At 51.8% G+C, this 16,915-nt stretch overlaps 1 protein-coding gene across 1 annotated transcript in view; it reads right to left on the bottom strand.

The window, feature by feature from the left end:
- FGD3 (FYVE, RhoGEF and PH domain containing 3) overlaps window positions 1–16,354 on the bottom strand; it is a 44,677-nt gene extending 28,323 nt beyond the window's left edge. The window contains exons 1-4 of the mRNA XM_021707594.1: window positions 15,902–16,354; window positions 4,617–4,706; window positions 3,812–3,948; window positions 2,150–2,306 (exon numbers count right to left, since the gene is read on the bottom strand). Coding sequence (XP_021563269.1) covers window positions 2,150–2,306; window positions 3,812–3,948; window positions 4,617–4,706; window positions 15,902–16,354 — 837 coding nt within the window. The remainder of the gene's footprint in view (window positions 1–2,149; window positions 2,307–3,811; window positions 3,949–4,616; window positions 4,707–15,901) is intronic.
- Between the last annotated feature and the right edge of the window lie 561 nt (window positions 16,355–16,915).

Raw genomic sequence — 16,915 nt, 5'->3', positions numbered from 1 at the left:
TTGATTTATTGTAGAGATGAGGTCTCGCCTGCCCAGGCAGGTCTCGAACCCGCGGGCTCAAGCAATCCACTCATATAGGATTGCTACTGAAATTTCAGATCATCAGAGAAAATCAGTAACATCACAGGATGTGTCCAGATGATCTACTGATGCTTTGGTATTTGCAAAAACTCCCAGAGACCAGTCAGCATTCCCATTTCATGGATGGGAAGATTGTGGCTTGAGGAGTTGTGCAATCGACAGCATCACAAATTATGTGTGATTTTAATTGTAGAAACGAGTAGAGACGATGAGGTCTCATCAAGTTGCCCAGGTTGGTCTCGACCCCCCAGGCTCAGGCAGTCCTCTTGCCTCGGCCTCCCAAAGTGCTGGGATTACAGGCTGAGACACCGCACACAGCCGCTTCTTAATTTTTTAAAATGAAGCCATAAAGTTAGAAAAAAGCATAATTTATGTAACCATGGGTAGTGGGAAAAGCATTTATAAATAAGGATTTATAAATAAGGATTACTACAGGCCGGACGTAGTGGCTCAAGCCTGTAATCCCAGCACTTTGGGAGACCAAGGCAAGAGGATTACCTGAGTCCATGGGTTTGAGACCAGCCTGGGAAATTTGGCGAGACCTCATCTCTACAAAAAATGAAAAAAAAAATTAGCCAGGCGTGGCAGCGTGCACTCGTAGTTCCAGCCACTTGGAAGGCTGAGGTGGAAGGATGCCAGAGTCCAGCGGGTCAACGCTGGGGTGGCCGTGAGCATGCCACTGCACTTCAGCCTGCGCAATGGAGTGAGACTCTGACTCAAAAAAACAGAAACAGAAACAAAACATTTATTGCTTATTTTCTCTGTCCCAGGCACTGTGACAATCATTAGTGTCTGTCACAGATAGAATTCCTGATGCATTGACAAATCTCACATTTGCATGGTATGGTTCTATTAGCCAACAAAGTCCCCTTTACCTAAACCAGTGTCTTAGTCTATTCGAGTTTTTATAACAAAATGCCATAGACTAGGTAATTTATTAAAAAACAGGAATGTAGCCGGGCTCGGTGGCTCAGCCTGTAATCCCGCACTTTGGGAGGCCGAGGTGAGTGGATTGCCAGAGCCTGTGGGTTCGAGACCCGCCTGGGCAACTTGGAGAGACCTCATCTCTACAATAAATAAATAAATAAAATTAGCCGAGCGTGGTAGCACGCGCCTGTAATTCCAGCTACTTGGAAGGCTGAGGCGGAAGGATTGCCGGAACCCAGCAGGTCGAGGCCGTGGTGGCCGGGAGCGTGCCACTGCACTCAGTCTGGGCGACAGAGTGAGACTTCAACTCAAAAAGAAAAAAAAGAATGTATCTCTCAGAATTCTAGAGCCTGAAAAGTCCAAGATTAAAAAGCCAGCAGATTCAGCGTCTGGAGAGGGCCTGTTTTCTGGTTTATATGTGGTGCCTTCTGGTTGTGTCCTTATGTAGGAAAAAGAGAAAAAATAAATAAATAAACAAATAAAAATAAATAAAGATTACTGTAAATTTAAAAATCATTATCATCTCAAAAAGTTGGTGAATGCAGCTACATAAGAACTCAAAATTCTGTAAGGCAAACAACACTGTCAAGTTAAAACACAAAAAGCCCAATGGGGAAAAATGACCTGTGATGCACATGACAGAAAACGGATGCTATGCTCAGCGTATAAAACCCTGTGAAGTAGTAAGAAAAAGACCAGCCACCAGGAGACAGGACCAGCACAGGCTGTGAATTGGCTGTTTGCAGGGGGAAAAAAAAAGAAAGAAAAGATCAAATAACTTTTTAAAAAAAAAACCTGCGCTAGCTATGCAGGGACACTGTGGAATTCTAGACTGTCCTTTAAATCCAGGTCTTATCAAATGATAATTTGTGATGCTGCGATTGCACAACTCCTCAAGCCACAATCTTCCCATCCATGAAATGGGAATGCTGACTGGTCTCTGGGAGTTTTTGCAAATACCAAAGCATCAGTAGATCATCTGGACACATCCTGTGATGTTACTGATTTTCTCTGATGATCTGAAATTTCAGTAGCATCCTATATGACTTTTTGGAGTAAAAAAGAGTTATGTTTTTTAAACTAGCACACCCAGCTCATGCACCCGGGGATGTCCACACCCACATGCTGCCACCCGCCCTACCTGGATATTGTGGATGACATCTTTGAACACCGGGGAGCGCTGCGTCCACGAGCTCACCAGCCCCACGGCCCGGTCGAAATTCTTGACGTACTCGCCGTACATCTTCAGGAACGGGGCCAGCTTCTGCAGGATGTCCCCGAGTCGGGGATTCGCATCCCTTTGTGGGGGAGTGAGGACATCAGAGAAACCGCCCAGGCAGGACAGGGGCTCTGAGGCCAGGGGCATGAACTTCACCAGAGAGCTGTAGGTGGCGGCCAAAGGCAAAGGCCTGACCCCCGGCTCTGTGTGACGGTAACAAATGGGTCACCCTTTCTGAGCTTTAATTTCCTTCCTTACAAGATGCGATTAAATGAGGGATGCCTATAAAACACTCCAGCAGCGCAGGCTTGGAGCCAGGGCTCAAGACCCAGGAGGTGCTGGTAGTAGAACCCCTCGAACGATGGGCCCAGTTATCAAAGAAGATCAGTGAGAGGCCATTTTACTCCCTTTAAATGAGTAAAGATGAGAAACGGGGATCGTGTCCCGTGCTGGCAAAGCCATGGGGAAAGCAGCCCTCTGTGGTCCTGATGAGAGGGACGAACTGCTGCTTTGGACGGGGATTTGCAAATCAGTTTCAAGAGGCAGAAAAACATACGCATAGTTTCTGACCTTGGAACTATTGAAGATTTAACCTAAGTATGTAATCAAAGAGAAAGAAAAGAGCCACAGACACAAAGCCACCGTGGCAGCGGACCCGGAAAGTGCACTCGTGCATTCTGCCAAAAGGCCATTAACGGGGAGGGCAGGGTCGTCATTGCACTCTGGCGCCGCTGATGTAAGAGGAGCCGGGTGGGCCGCACGCACACTCGTGGATTAGCAGTCTCCAGGGGCTTGACAGAGAACACCAGTCTCTAGCAGGCGTGGGCTTCAGCTGGAAGGCCACATTCGCCATGACCACCTTAGGGACACGATATAAACCGCCCTGCAGTTGGACCATGTGCTTCTAAAGATCTACAAATTGAAGCCGGGCATGGAGGCTCATGTCTACAATCCCAGCATTTTGGGAGGCCAAGGCGAGAGGACCGCCTGAGCCCAGGAGTTTGAGACCAGTCTGGGCAACATGGTGAGACTTCGTCTCTACGATAAATTACAAAAATTAGCCAGGTGTGGTGGCATGTGCCTGTAGTCCCAGCTGCCTGGAAGGCAGAAGGATCACCTGAGCCAAGCAAGTCGAGGCTACAGTAGCCGTGATTGTGCCACTGCACTCCAGCCTGGGCATCAGAGTGAGACCCCTGACTCAAAACAAATAAAAAACAAATAAAGCAAAGGTGGAGTATAGGCTAACAGGGAAAATAAAACCAACTAACACGATTTCTTCACTCTTGGGCGTTTCCAGGTATCAAATCTCATTTAAATCCCCAAGAGCCCTGAATGGAGTGTTAAAATCTCTTCATTCTGCATCAGTCGCTTCCCGAGAAACTCAGGCTTGGAGACCAGTCGAGGTCACCAACCAGGAAGGGGTGGAGTTGGGATTGGACCCAAGGCCATGCAGGGAAGGGAGGTGCCCAGGCCACCAGGTGCCAGCGCCTCCCCAGTGCCTGCCGGGCTTCTAGGCATGGGAACCCAGCCGTAGAGTCTACCTGAGTTGCTCCCCCAACCTGGGCACCTGTGGACAGTGCTCACCACTCCTTCGTGATGCGTGTCTGCAGCTCGGGCAGCAGGAAGTGCCCGTGGAAGCGGTGGATGGAGGAGATGTTGGAAAAGATGCCCGTTACCACGTCTGGAGGGATCCCCGCTTCAGTCAGCCTGGTGCAGAAAACCTGAGTGTGGAGAAGCCCACACAGTGGTCACTGAGCAGCGTCCACTGCGGATGGTCACCGTGGGGCGTCAGTGCTTGGGGGCGGGGTCACTGCCACCTTGCCCTCCCTTTGCATCAAACTGATCCAAACCACCTGATGATCTTAATGCAAGCTTAACTACGGCTAAGGCAGTGGGTGAGGCAGGGACCGTCCCCTAGGACAGGGCAGGACATCTTTTCTCAGCCACCTCTCACGGGAAGCAGAAGGTGCAGACTCCTTCCCTGGCTTGTGAGATACAAACAGAAGCAACATGCTGTCAAAATCCTGGTCTCGTGGGTACGTCACTTCCTGTGCTCATCAGCCCCATGCTGCCCTGCAGGCAGGAATGAGCGGACCCACTGTCCCAACTACTTATGCAGAAAATGTCCAGGAGTCATTTATGTGCAACTGCCAAGAAGAAGTGTCCCAAAGGTGACCGGACAGAGCCTTCGCCCCTGAGCCACCCACACTGAACACAACAAAGAGATTTCTTACACCAGACTTAAATTTGTCTGAGCTTTAAGACTTAAGTCCTATTTACTCCACCTGCAATACCCTGCGAATGCTGAGAGATGGTGAGTTTGCCTCTGAAACCGCCCACTGAGATTCTAGAAGGGGACAGAGGTGGGTCCCTGAGCTACGTGGGCTACCTGGTCCAGCAGGTGCAGTCGCCTCACGTAGGTCTCCTCGGTGGATAGGAGCTCCTGGGCAATGTGGAGCAGCTTCTGGGGGTCGGAGTGCTGTGGAGAGAGGAAAGGAAGCTCATCTGGGGAAGACGCGCCTTGGGGAGTCAGCAACCGCCAGGGGCTGCCCACTGTGCTCCAGCATAACCAGAGTCCGCGGCACAGGGGATGTGTTGCTCAGTTCTCACTGAACGTGTTTCCAGGGAAGTTTTTGGAAAAGCACAGCAGCTTCGCTCAATCCCTAAAAAGCCTCTCCTGCCCAGAGATGATGCTACCCCCCTGAGCCTCTGTCTACAGAGCAGCTGCAGTGACCACATCAAAATACATTGTAGATGTCAGCAAGATGGTGGACTAGGAAGCTACAGGCCCTCCTTCCCCCACAGAGACACAAAGTTGACAACAATACACAAACCACAAGCCACAGATGGCTCCCCGGACCGCACGTGGGAGAATTCTAGAGCTGAGTTGAGACATCACAACGCCCAAGTCATCATAAAGCCAAGAGGAGATTTCAGCAAAAGGTGCAGGAAAATCGGTGATGCACGTCAGTCTTGGGCTACTCGTGCTGCCGTCACAAAACGCCGAAGACAGGGTAATTCATGAAAGGCAGAAATCTATTTCTCACGGTTCTGGAGGCTAGAAGTCTGTGATCAAGACACCAGCATGTTTAGTGTCTGGTGAAGGCTTAATCTCCACTTCCAAGGCGGCGCTTGGAACACGCGCTTTTACGGAGTAGAAGGGTGGAAGGACAAAGCAGGGATGAAGGCTGTGTCCTCACGTGGTAGAAACGGTAGAAGAGCAAAAGAGAACAAGCCCATAACACTTTCTCTCCCTTTTATAAGAGCCCTAATCCCACTCGTGATGACTCCAGTCGCGTGAGTTAACCACCTCCAAAGGTCCCCCCCCCAATGCCATCACATCAGCAATTAAGTTTCAACATATGAATTTTGAGAAACACGCTCAGACTGTAGCAGCTCCCTCCTGTGCTCCTTTCCTATGCAGCCTAGCATGGCACAACTGAGAGGAAACCACCCCTACGGGGGTTCTTCCTGCAGGGTAGAAACAAAAGAGTGAACTGTGGGTCCAACATTCTGGCTTGTCTGGGGGCTGCCCAAGGGACTGGTCTCTGTCCGTTTGACTAGAGTGCTAGTAAGACCAGCAGCAGAGTTTGAAAGCCACTGAAAACAAAGGCTAGCAGCGCATTAGAGCTTCGGTTCTGTAGATAGATAGATGCCAAGGAAGCAAGAGGTCAAAGAAGGTTTGAGAGATCCTAAACTCCAGCTGGGCTTATTGGTGAATCTTCTCCTGAATGATGCCAGTGTACAAAGACTGGGAGAGGTGTTTGTTTTTTTCAAATTCCCTCCCCCACCAAAAAAAAGCATACAAAGAAACAGAAAAACATAACCCAATCACAGGAACAAAATAAAACTCTCAAATCTGATCCTTAAGAAGCACAGTTGCCATAAAGATGCTCAATGAACTCAAAGAAAACACAGATAGATGAGTTCTTTAAAAATCAGGAAATAAGCTCAAGCAAAATAAGAATATCGACAAAGAGGTAGAAACTTTTATAGTCTGTAATCCCACGCCTTTGGGAGGCTGAGGTGAGTGGATTGCCTGAGCCCGCGGGTTCGAGACCTGCCTGGGCAGGCGAGACCTCTACAATAAATCAAAAATTAGCCGAGCGTGGTAGCGTGCGCCTGTAGTTCCGGCTACTCAGAAGGCTGAGGCGGAAGGATCGCCGGAGCCCAGCAGGTCGAGGCTGCAGTGGCTGGGAGCGGCCACTGCACTCCAGTCTGAGCAACAGAGTGAGACTCCAACTCAAAAAAAAAAAAGGATAAAACAGACATTCTGGCGCTGAAATATTCAATAATTGAATAGAAAATTTTATAAGAAGCGTTTGACAGCATACTTGATCAGACAGAGGGAAAAAATCAGCAAACGAAAAGAGATTATTCAAAATCATACAGTAAGAGGAGCAAACAGAAAAAGATGAGGAAAAGCAAAGAAAGCTTAGGGGACTTATGGGACACCACCAAGTAGATCAATGTATGCATAAGGGAACACCAAAGGAGAAGAAAGGAAAAGAGCAGAGAGTTTATTTAAAGACATATTGGCTGAAAACTTCCAAAATCTGAGAAAAGCAATGCACATAAAAATTCAAGAAGCTCAAAGACCTCCAACTAACATAAATCAAAAGAATCACAGCAAGATACAATACAATCGGCCGGGCTTGGTGACTCAACCTGTAATCCCAGCACTTTGCCAAGGCGAGTGGATTGTCAGAGCCCAAGGGTTCAAGACCAGCCCGGGCAACATGTTGAGACCTTGTCTCTACAATAAATCAAAAATGAGCCGGGTGTGGTAGCACACGCCCGTAGTTCTGACTACTTGGAAGGCTGAGGCAAAAGATCGCTGGAGTCCTGCAGGTCGAGGCTGCAGTGTCCAGGAACGTGCCACTGCACTCCAGTCTGGGTGACAGAGTGAGATTCCAACTCAAAAAAAATAAGAGACATAACAATTAAACTGTCTAAAATCAAAGACAAAGAAAATCTTGAAAGTAGCAAGAGAAAATCAATTTATCTCATACAAGGGGACTTCCATAAGGTTATCAGCGGACTTTTCATTGGAAACTTTGCAGATCACAGGAGAGTGGGATGATATATTTTATATGCTGGGAGCCAGGTGAGATGGCTCACACCAGTAATCCCAGCAATTTGGGAGGGAGAGACAAGAGGACTGCCTGAGCCCATGGGTTCGAGACCAGCCTGGGCAACATGACAAGACATTGTCTCTACAACAAATAATAATAGTAATAAATTAGCTAGGCATGGTGATATGCATCTGTAGTTCCAGTTACTTGGAAGGGTGAGGCAAAAGGATTGCCTGAGCCCAACAGGTTGAGCCTCTGGTGACTGTGAGCATGTCACTGCACCCCAGCCTGAATGACAGAGTGAGACTCTGGCTCAAAAAAGAAAAAAATGCTGGGGGAAAAGACTGTCAACCAAGAATACTATATTTGGCAAAACTGCCTTCAAAACAGGAAAAAGTAAGACTCTCAGGTAAACAAAAGTTGAAGTTACCACTAGACCTGCTCTACAAAAATAATAAAGGGTGGTAAATATTAAAGCAGAGCCACATGATGATATAAGGTTCTCCAGTAAAGGTGAATACATGGACAAATATAATCTGTAGTAGTGTAATTTTATGCATAACATTTAAATCACAAAAACATTTAAGTACTTTAAAACTCTGTTCTTTGGCCTACAATACATAAAGCTGAACTTGTGACATTAACAGCACAGAGTGGGGGAAGGTGGAACTGTCAAGGAGTATGGCGTTTGTATGCAGTTGAAGTTATCAGTTTAAAGTAGAATGCTATAACTTTAAGACGTTTTTTGCAATTGCAGCGGTAACCACATACACCTAGAGGATATACACGAAAGGAAGTGAGAATGGGATGGAAGCATATCACTACAAAAAAGCAATGAAACACAAAGGGAGGCAGCAAGAGAGTAAAGGAGGAACAAGAAAGAACCCTCTTAGACATACAGAAGACAGTGAACAAGATGGCAACAGCAGGCCCTTCCTATCAGTAATTACTTTAAATGTAAACGAATTAAACTCTCCAGTCAAAGGACAGATTGACCAAATGCATTACAAACAACAGCCTCCAACTATATGCTATTCACAGAAGACTGACTCTAGATACAAGTACACACACAGATTGAAAGTGAAAGAACAGAAAAGATCTTTCATGCACATGGCAACCAAAAGTGAGCAGGAGTGACCACACTTACATCAGACAATACAGACTTTAAATCAAAAACTGTCACAAGGTTTGGTATGGTGGCATGTGCCTATAGTCCCAGCTACTTGGGAGGTTTACGTGGGAGGATCACTTGAGCCCAGGAGTTTGAGCCATCCTGGGCAACATTGTAAGACCCCACCCCCAGGAAAAAAAGAAAAAAGGAAGACGACTGAAGTCAGCAAGGTGGCTAACTAGAGATACCTCGAGTCCATTCCCCTCACCAGAAGGGACCCAGGCGATGAATAAACAGCTGATATTCGACTGGAGGGTCAAAGGAGGAGTGACGGGGTGCCGTGAAGGCGTGGAGACGCACCTGGGGTAACAGGAAGCCCAGGAAGGAAGTGTGAAGGCACCTGGCCTCTGAAGCCCCAAGATCCGCTTGGCCTCGACCACCCAGAGTCAGGAGGGACTTGCATTTGGGGAAAAGGTAAGCAGAAGACGCCCACCCATCCCCACCACCACCATAAACACCCACAGTCCTTACAACAGGAGAATAATCCCACAGTCCTCGCAAGCCCTGAGCCCAGTTGGAAGAGTTACTGGGAACCCATGCGACTGCATCGCCTCAGAGCAGGAGGACAAGGTGTGTGCGCGGCCCCCATCCCCCGCCCGCCCCTGTGAGCCACGCTGCTGCCGCGCAGCCCCACCTTGAGACCCCAGCCGCCTCTGGAGCACGTTCTGCTCTGGGACCAGTAGCCACTGCCTCTCTGTAGCACTGGGGCTCCATCAAGACTGCACAGGCAACTCAGCATTACAACCCCAGGGCCCGGGACTGGCCGTGACTCTGGTGCTGCACAGCAGGGAAACCAACCAACCCCCACCACCAACTTCCAGCTGGAAGAACAGTCTGGCAGCGCTGCCTGGGGTGACTCCACCCCTGAGCAGCCAAACTGCTGCAAACCCTCCCATAAGCAGGATTGGCCTTCAAGGCTCCCAGCAGCGTACATGCTCTTGGCCCAGCAGGGCGGCTGTGTGCCAGCGCTCAGGACCCGAGTAACAGCCCCACAGTGCTCCTGTCCCTGCAGACACAGCCCTGGCTGGCCCAGCGATCCTGTGCTCCCAAACAGGGCCTGAGTAACAGTTCCTCGGGCTGTGCCTGGAGGATACACCCCCAGGCCAGCCAGGCAGTCAAAAGCCCACATCTCCAGACTAAAAAACAGCCCCGTGATCCACCCTCGGTGGTAGACATGCCCCAGGCCAACCGAGCAGCCTAGCAGCACTTGCAGTCTCAGACCTAAGAAACATCCCCATGAGACACTCCTCACAGAAACACCCCAGGCCAGCCGAGAAATTGTGCTCTCATGTCACAGGCCTGAGAAGCAGCCCTTCAGACTACCGGCAGACATGCCCTTAGGCCAACCAAGAAGCTGTCCCAGGCCTGAGAAACATCCCCAGAGGCCACCCTGGTGGACACATCCCTAGACCAGAAAAGCAGACTTGCACTCACATGCCAGGCCAGAGAAACAGCTCTATGGGCTGCCTCTGACAAACATACCTGCGGGCTAGCTGAGCGGCTGTGGACACAAGTCGTAGCCCTGAGAAACAGTCCCAAGGGCCACTCGTGGCAGGCAGGCCTTCCGGCCACGTGCCCTTTCCCGGCCAGAGTAACAGCCCTGTCGCCCCAAGCCCAGTGAGCCAGACTCCAAATGGGCTGACCCATCATGTGCACGTATGGACTCCCAACCTGAGACACAGCTCCGTGAGCCCAGGCCTGGCAAAGCTCCACCACAGTCAACACAAATTATCTCAGCCTAGGCTCCTGAGAAACTTGCAAATGCCCCTAGTGGATTACAGCTAAAGAAACGACATGGGGACCACCTGGAAGAAATTCGTTCTTAAAATCCGGGAGTTAAAAAAAGAAAGAATAAAGATCTTGAGCCAACAATCTAACTATACACATCAACAAACTCAAAAAAGAAGAGCAGGCTGGGCACAGCGGATCACGCCTGTAGTCTCAACACTTGGGGAGGCAGAGACAAGAGGATTGCCTGAGCCCAGGGGTTCAAGACCAGCTTGGGCAACGAGGTGAGATCTCGTCTTCACAGTAAATCAAAAAGTTTAGCCGCGCATAGTAGTGCACGCCTATGGTTCCAACTTCTTGGAAGACCTGAGGTAGAAGGATCACCTAAGCCCAGCAGATCAAGGCTGTGGTAGCCGTGATCATGCTACTGCACTCCAGCATGGGTGACAGAATGAGACTCTGATTCAAAAAAAAAGAAAAGAAAAGAGCAAATTAAACCCAAAGCTAGCAGAAGAAAGGAAATAATAAAAATAGGAACAGAGACATATGAAATAGAGAATACAAAAGCAACTGAACAAAAATTAGCAAAACTAAGAGCTGCTTTTTTTTTTTTAAAGAAAAACTCTTAGCTAGATTAACTGAGAAAAAATGAGGCAAGACTCAAATAACTAACATCAGAAATGAAAGAGAGGACATTACAACTGATGCCACAGAAACAAAAAGATTGCAAGAGAATATGACGAACAGTTATATGCCAATGAATTGCATAACCTAAAAGAAATGAAGACATTGCTAGAAACACACAATCAAGAAGGACTGAATCCGGAAGATTCGGGATTCTGAATCAGAAATCTGAAAAGAGGAACATGAATATGGAGATTGAATTGGTTCTCAAAAATCTCCCAACAAAGAAAAGTCCAGGACCAAATGGCTCCACTGGTGAATTCTACCAGGCTTTTCAAAAAGATTAACAGCAATCCTCCTGAAACACCTCCAAAAAAATTGAAGAAGAGGAACCTTCCAAGCACATTCAATGAAGGCAGCACTCTCCTGATACCAAAACCACACAGAGGATTATACACCATTGCCAGCAATATTCCTGGAATGCAACCATGATTCAGCATACAAAAATCAATTATGCCATACCCCACATTAACAGAACGAAGGGAAAAAACCACACAGTCATCTCAGTTGATGTAAAAAAAAAAAAGCAAGATTCCACATACTTTTTTTGATAAGAAAGAAAAAAAAAACACTTAGACTAGGAACGGAAAACAACCTCTAGCCGGTCTCGGTGGCTCAGCCTGTAATCCCGTGTTTTGGGAGGCTGAGGTGAATGGATTGCCTGAGCCCACAGGTTCGAGAACCACCTGGGCAACTTGCTGAGACCTCATCTCTACAATAAATCAAAAAATTAGCCGGGCATGGTAGCGCGTGCCTGTAGTTCCAGCTACTGGGAGGGCTGAGGCGAAAGGATCGCCAGAGCCCGGCAGGTTGAGGCTGCGGTGGCCGGGAGTGTGCCACTACACTCCAGTCTGGGCGACAAGAGTGAGACTCCAACTCAAAAACAAAAAACCTTAGCATAATAAAAGCCATAGATGACAAGTCCACCAGTAATGTCACACTCAATGGTGAGAGATTAAAAGCTTTTCCTCTAAGATTAAAGCAAGACGATGATGCCCATTCTCACCACTTTTACTCGATATAGTACCGGAGGTCCCAGACAGAGCAAGTATGCAAGCAAAAGAGGAAAGAGGACATCCAGATTGGACAGGAAGAAGCAAAATGACTCTGTCCTCAGATGGCATCGTTTTATTTGTAGAATACCCTGAAGGTTCCCTAAAATGCTGTTGGGACTACGGAGCCAATTCAGCAAAGTGGCGGAACACAACAGGAGCACACAAAGATCAGCCCAACTTGAGGACTCAGGTTGCAGACCCCGACATCCCTGTGCAGTGACTTGGGAACACACTCTCTCTGGTTCTCAGTTTCCCCATCTCTGGGGGGGTGGATAACAGCAACACCTTCCTCGAAGCGCAGATGTGGGATTCAAATGACCATCTGCCAGGGCTCCTCAGCCTTCCCCCACGGCATCCTGTGTTCATGTTTTTAGCAGAGTCTCAAGCTAAAGCTCGGGGAAAGGGAAAAAGGAAGAAAGAGCCACCAAGCAGAGGGAGCCCAGCTACCTCCAGGGCACAGGCCCTTTCCGACTCAGCCCCCTGCCTGCCACATGTGTCTGCCGAGCTGCCTCCTCACCCTCGAGCTGCCCGAGGCTCCCTCCCACCTCTGTGGGCTGGGGTACAACGCCTTCCACAGCGAAGAAGCCAGAAGCCTGTGTCCCGGAGGCGGCCGCTGGTCACCAGACAGAGCCACGACCCCCACTCCAGGATCAGCGTGTCGACTCCCAGCCGTGGTGTCACGCGGATGCTTATAAGTGAGCCTGCCCAAACCTATTTGTGGGGAAATGGTTTTGCCTTGCATTTTTCAGCTTATTAGACCCTCTGGGGTTGGCTTGCTCCTGTGTTCACTTACAGACTCGGTCCTGCGTCCTTACTAGCAGGTCTACACCTGGGGGCCAAGGTTGCGAGAGTCCCCTTCGAGGAGCCACAAGTTAGGGGGACAGCTGCGCAAAGCGAGGAGGCAGGCTGGCAGCCCAGATCCTACAGGGAGCTTTTCCTGCAGGCTCCGAGGTGGGTCACAGATCAAGGCACCTAGTAGAGAAGAAGGATGAGGCTGTCCAGGTAGGAGGGGCCCTGCCTGAGGCTAAGGGCAGAAGAGGCTGGGGTGGCGTCTGCACTGCCCGGGGGCCTTCGGGTCAGCCTGCGTGCCCAGGAAACAGGAAGGAGAGGGAAGTCTCGGACAGCGATGCCGTGGTGAGGGGGTGCTGCCTGGAAGGTGCCGGGTGGGGTGGGGCTTCCAGAACAGAGGAGAGGGCGCAATTCTGGAGGGGCTGAGGGGTCCAGCTGCAGAGCTGGGGGGCTGGGGGTGGAGAGGAAGCCGGGATGGGGCCAGGAGACCCTCTGGGCTCTGGTAAGCACAGCAGGGTCCCGGGGGCACCTTCTCAGGGACAGGCCTAGAGAAAGTGAGGGCTCAGCCTGGGACATCTTGATCCAGCCACACGATTCAGCCCCTCTGTGCATTGATTTCTCTGCTGGGAAAAGAGACCTCACTCCCAGGCTTTCCCATGAAGGACCTTGAAAAGACATGTGAACTAGCAGCGTCTCTGACACTCTCACTGCCTCACCCCACCAGGCACCAAGGACAGAAATGAAAGGTGCTAAGCATTCAAGTCTAATCAAGCCTTTGCTTAACCTTGAAAGTTGCCCACTTTCAAGACACAAAGGCTGTGGCAGGAGGCTGGAGAACCTGCCTGAGAGCGGGCTCCCCTCGGGAGCGGGGTCCAAACGTCCGGAGGTCAGGGGGTGAAGGCCTAGCCCCTGCTGTCCCCCTATGCTGCCCTGCTGTCCCTGTATGAGTGGCAGTTTTATGCCTGACCCAGGTCCCCCGAGACCTGGGTGAGTCTGAAAGTGTGCCACTGAAATATGTCCTTACTCTGTCCTCGATGCCTTTTCTTTAGTATATTCCTCTTTCTTCTAGCTAATTCCTCATGGTTGACACCCACGTAGACCTGTGCTACCTCCTATCTACATCAGGACACGTATTCTATCTTGGGATGTAGGGAGACAAGTCACAGGGTCTCAGGGCTCCTGGCCCAGCACCTTTCCCTGAGAACAGGCCAGTGTGTGATGGGTGACGTTCTAACCAGACACCCCAGGATGAAGAAGACAAGCTCATTCCCGTGAAATGAGACGAAAAGCACCAGAATCTTCCTATTACAGGCACAAAGACAGGGGCCTTCCCCAAGCTGGCCTCTGGCCCTGGGCACACCCTAGAACCCGAGGGCAGAGCCTGGGGGTCGCCCCTTCCCCAGCACCCCGGGACAGCAGCTCAGTCCCAGCGGGAGTGCACCTCGAGAGCCTCAGGTGGGGTGGCCAATGACAACCAGACCTTTTCTTTTCTGTGGTCTGATGCTCGGACGTCTGGGCCTTGCTGACCCTGGAGGAACTTTCCCTCCCAGGGCCAGCAAGTTCCTAGAGAGAATAAAGGACTCCCCTGTGACCACCCTTCTCATATGTAAACCAACCACCCAGCACCCACACCTGCACCATGGGCCTCACACTCTGGGGCCACTGTCCACCCACCCTCATCACCCAGGGCAGGTGCCAGACAGCCCCTGTGCCCAGAGCCTAGTGAAATGTTCGAACCAGCCAGTTCTGAGCCTGCTCACCCTGCCTCGCCCGTTGTTTCCCATGGAGTCCACAGCAAGGGCTCTGGCTGCTCTCCCCTGGCTCCTTCTGCCTCCTGACCGACCCTGGAGGTCCTCCATTTGGCTCCATGGCGAAGTACGCCCCTGCTCTGGGGAGCGGTGAGCAACAAACTGTCTCTCCCATCTCATGACCTGCCGGCCTCTCCATGCCTGCGTCATAATGAGCCTGCATCCCAGCACAGCCCTGCCTTCTCTCCGAGGAGCTGGCTCGCGGTGGCCCAGGCACCAGGCTGCCCTGCTCCTGCCCAGCCCGTCTCCGGCGCTCCCCGGTCAGCCTGCGCGTCCCCTCCCCGGAGCCAGCGGGCCGCACCCGGCAACTGCTTTGGGATCCCGTCCCTCAGCACTGTGCCCACGCTGTGTCCCCCCCGTGCGGCTTCTCTCAGCTGGGGCCACCTGCTGCGTGCCCACCTCCCCCTGGACTGCAGCACTGAGCCCAGGGCCCAGGAAATGCTAAAGAGAAGCGCACGAACCTTCTGTCACGGCAGAGCCACCTTGCCGTGGACTCTGCTCACCAGGAGACGTCCACTCAGGTGTTCCCGCCACAGTGTGGGCTTCACGGCTCCTGTGCATCTCCGGGGAGCACAGATAACCCAGCCTGTGCCATGGCTCATGGGTGACCCTGGGCAGGTGCCCTGCGCTCCATGCCTCAGTTTCCCCATTTGGAAAAACAGTTTTCCGGCCGGGCTCGATGGCTCAGCCTGTCATCCCAGCACTTTGGGAGGCCGAGGTGAGTGGATCGCCTGAGTCTGCGGGTTCGAGACCCGCCCGGGCAACTTGGCGAGATCGCATCTCTACAATAAAATTTTTAAAAAATTAGCCGGGCATGGTAGCGCGTGCCTGTAGTTCCGGCTACTTGGAAGACTGAGGCGGAAGGATCGCCTAAGCTCAGTAGGTCGACACTGGGGTGGCCATGAGTGTGCCACAGCACTCCAGCCTGGGTGGCGGAGTGAGACTCCAACTCAAGACAAAGAAAAAGAAAAACCGTTTTCCCCGTTCACACTGCCTTTCTCATGGGAATTCTGCGAGGCTTTCGGGGAGCCCTCTTTTAAGGGAAGCTTTGGGCAGAACCACCAGTAAGACTGACCATCAGCCCTTCCTGGAATAAGGGATGTGCTCACCGCATGGGCACGGACACTGAGGCTCAGGGTTGCGATCGCTGCCCAAGGTGCCAGTGGGTCTGGGGCAGCCTGCACGGCTCCTTCCCAAGGCTTTTCCGGGCAGGCCACATCCTGGGGTCTCCCTCCGCGTGCCCAGGGTGTGCCTGTGCGCCTCCCTCCCAAGAACAAGGCCTGGAGTCAGGCCCGCTGCACCACTCAGACCCCTCCCAAGGAGCGCCCTGCAGACCGTGCCTAGGGCACAGAAGGGGGGCCTACCTGGGCTAGGCCGGAGTCCTTGTCAACCCTCGGGGGCTGGCTCTCAGGGCCAAGCTCCTCACCCCCATCACTGGCGGCCTCCTCCGGGGGGGCGTCCCGCAGGACCTGGCTGTCCAGGGTCGCCTGGGGGTGCAGCCCCGGGACAGCGGTGCCCGGGCCGGCCTCACCGCCCTCCTCGCAGGGGAAGTTCTCCCCGGCCACGCTGGAGGACGGGCTGTCGATGCCGCTGTCCCGGTTGGGGATCTTCGTGCCGCCGCTCAGCTCCCCGACGAGGCCAATGTCTGGGGCGCCGTCCCCCGCTGCAGCCAGGCTGCCAGGGCCCCCGCTGCGGGCCCCGGGCCCCACAGGGAGCACTTGGAGCTTCCCTAAGGAAGAGCCACCAGGCCCGGCATCTGGGACTCCCAGCGCAGCGACGGGTCCTGGAGGGGCTGAGGACCCCTTGTCTGGCTCCATCCTCAAAAAGCCCACCAGGGGCTTCCTGTGGGAGAGAAACAAGCCTGGCTCAAAGCCAGCCACATGTATGCCAGGGTTGCAGCCTCCCCTGCACACATAACCCTCAGGCAGGGACCCCCTAGAAGCCTCAGGGCTGGGGGCCGTGGACGTGAGAGCCCGGTCAGCTTCACTTGAGTCCTCTGCAGACAGGCTTTGGGGCACAGCAAATGGAGAATGCTTTGTTTTAAGGTTAACTTTCTGGGTTGGGCTCGGTGGCTCAGCCTGTAATCTCAGCACTTTGGAAGGCCGAGGCGAGTGGATTGCCTGAGCCCACAGGTTCGAGACTCAGGCAACTTGGCGAGACCTCGTCTCTACAATAAATAAAAAACTAGCTGGGCACGGTGGCGTGTGCCTGTAGTTCCGGCTACTCGGAAGGCTGAGGCGGAAGGATCGCCGGAGCCCAGCAGGTCGAGGCTGCGGGGGCCGGGAGCGGCCACTGCACTCCAGTCTGGGCGACGGAGTGAGACTCCAACTCAAAAAAAAAAAAAGATGAACTTTCTTGTACATTAAAAAGAAAGTAAT

The sequence above is a fragment of the Carlito syrichta genome, unplaced genomic scaffold (assembly GCF_000164805.1).
Source record: "Carlito syrichta isolate Samal-C Ts95f unplaced genomic scaffold, Tarsius_syrichta-2.0.1 Scaffold120569, whole genome shotgun sequence".
Lineage (NCBI taxonomy): Eukaryota > Metazoa > Chordata > Mammalia > Primates > Tarsiidae > Carlito > Carlito syrichta.
This window is presented reverse-complemented; position numbering and strand designations above follow the sequence as displayed.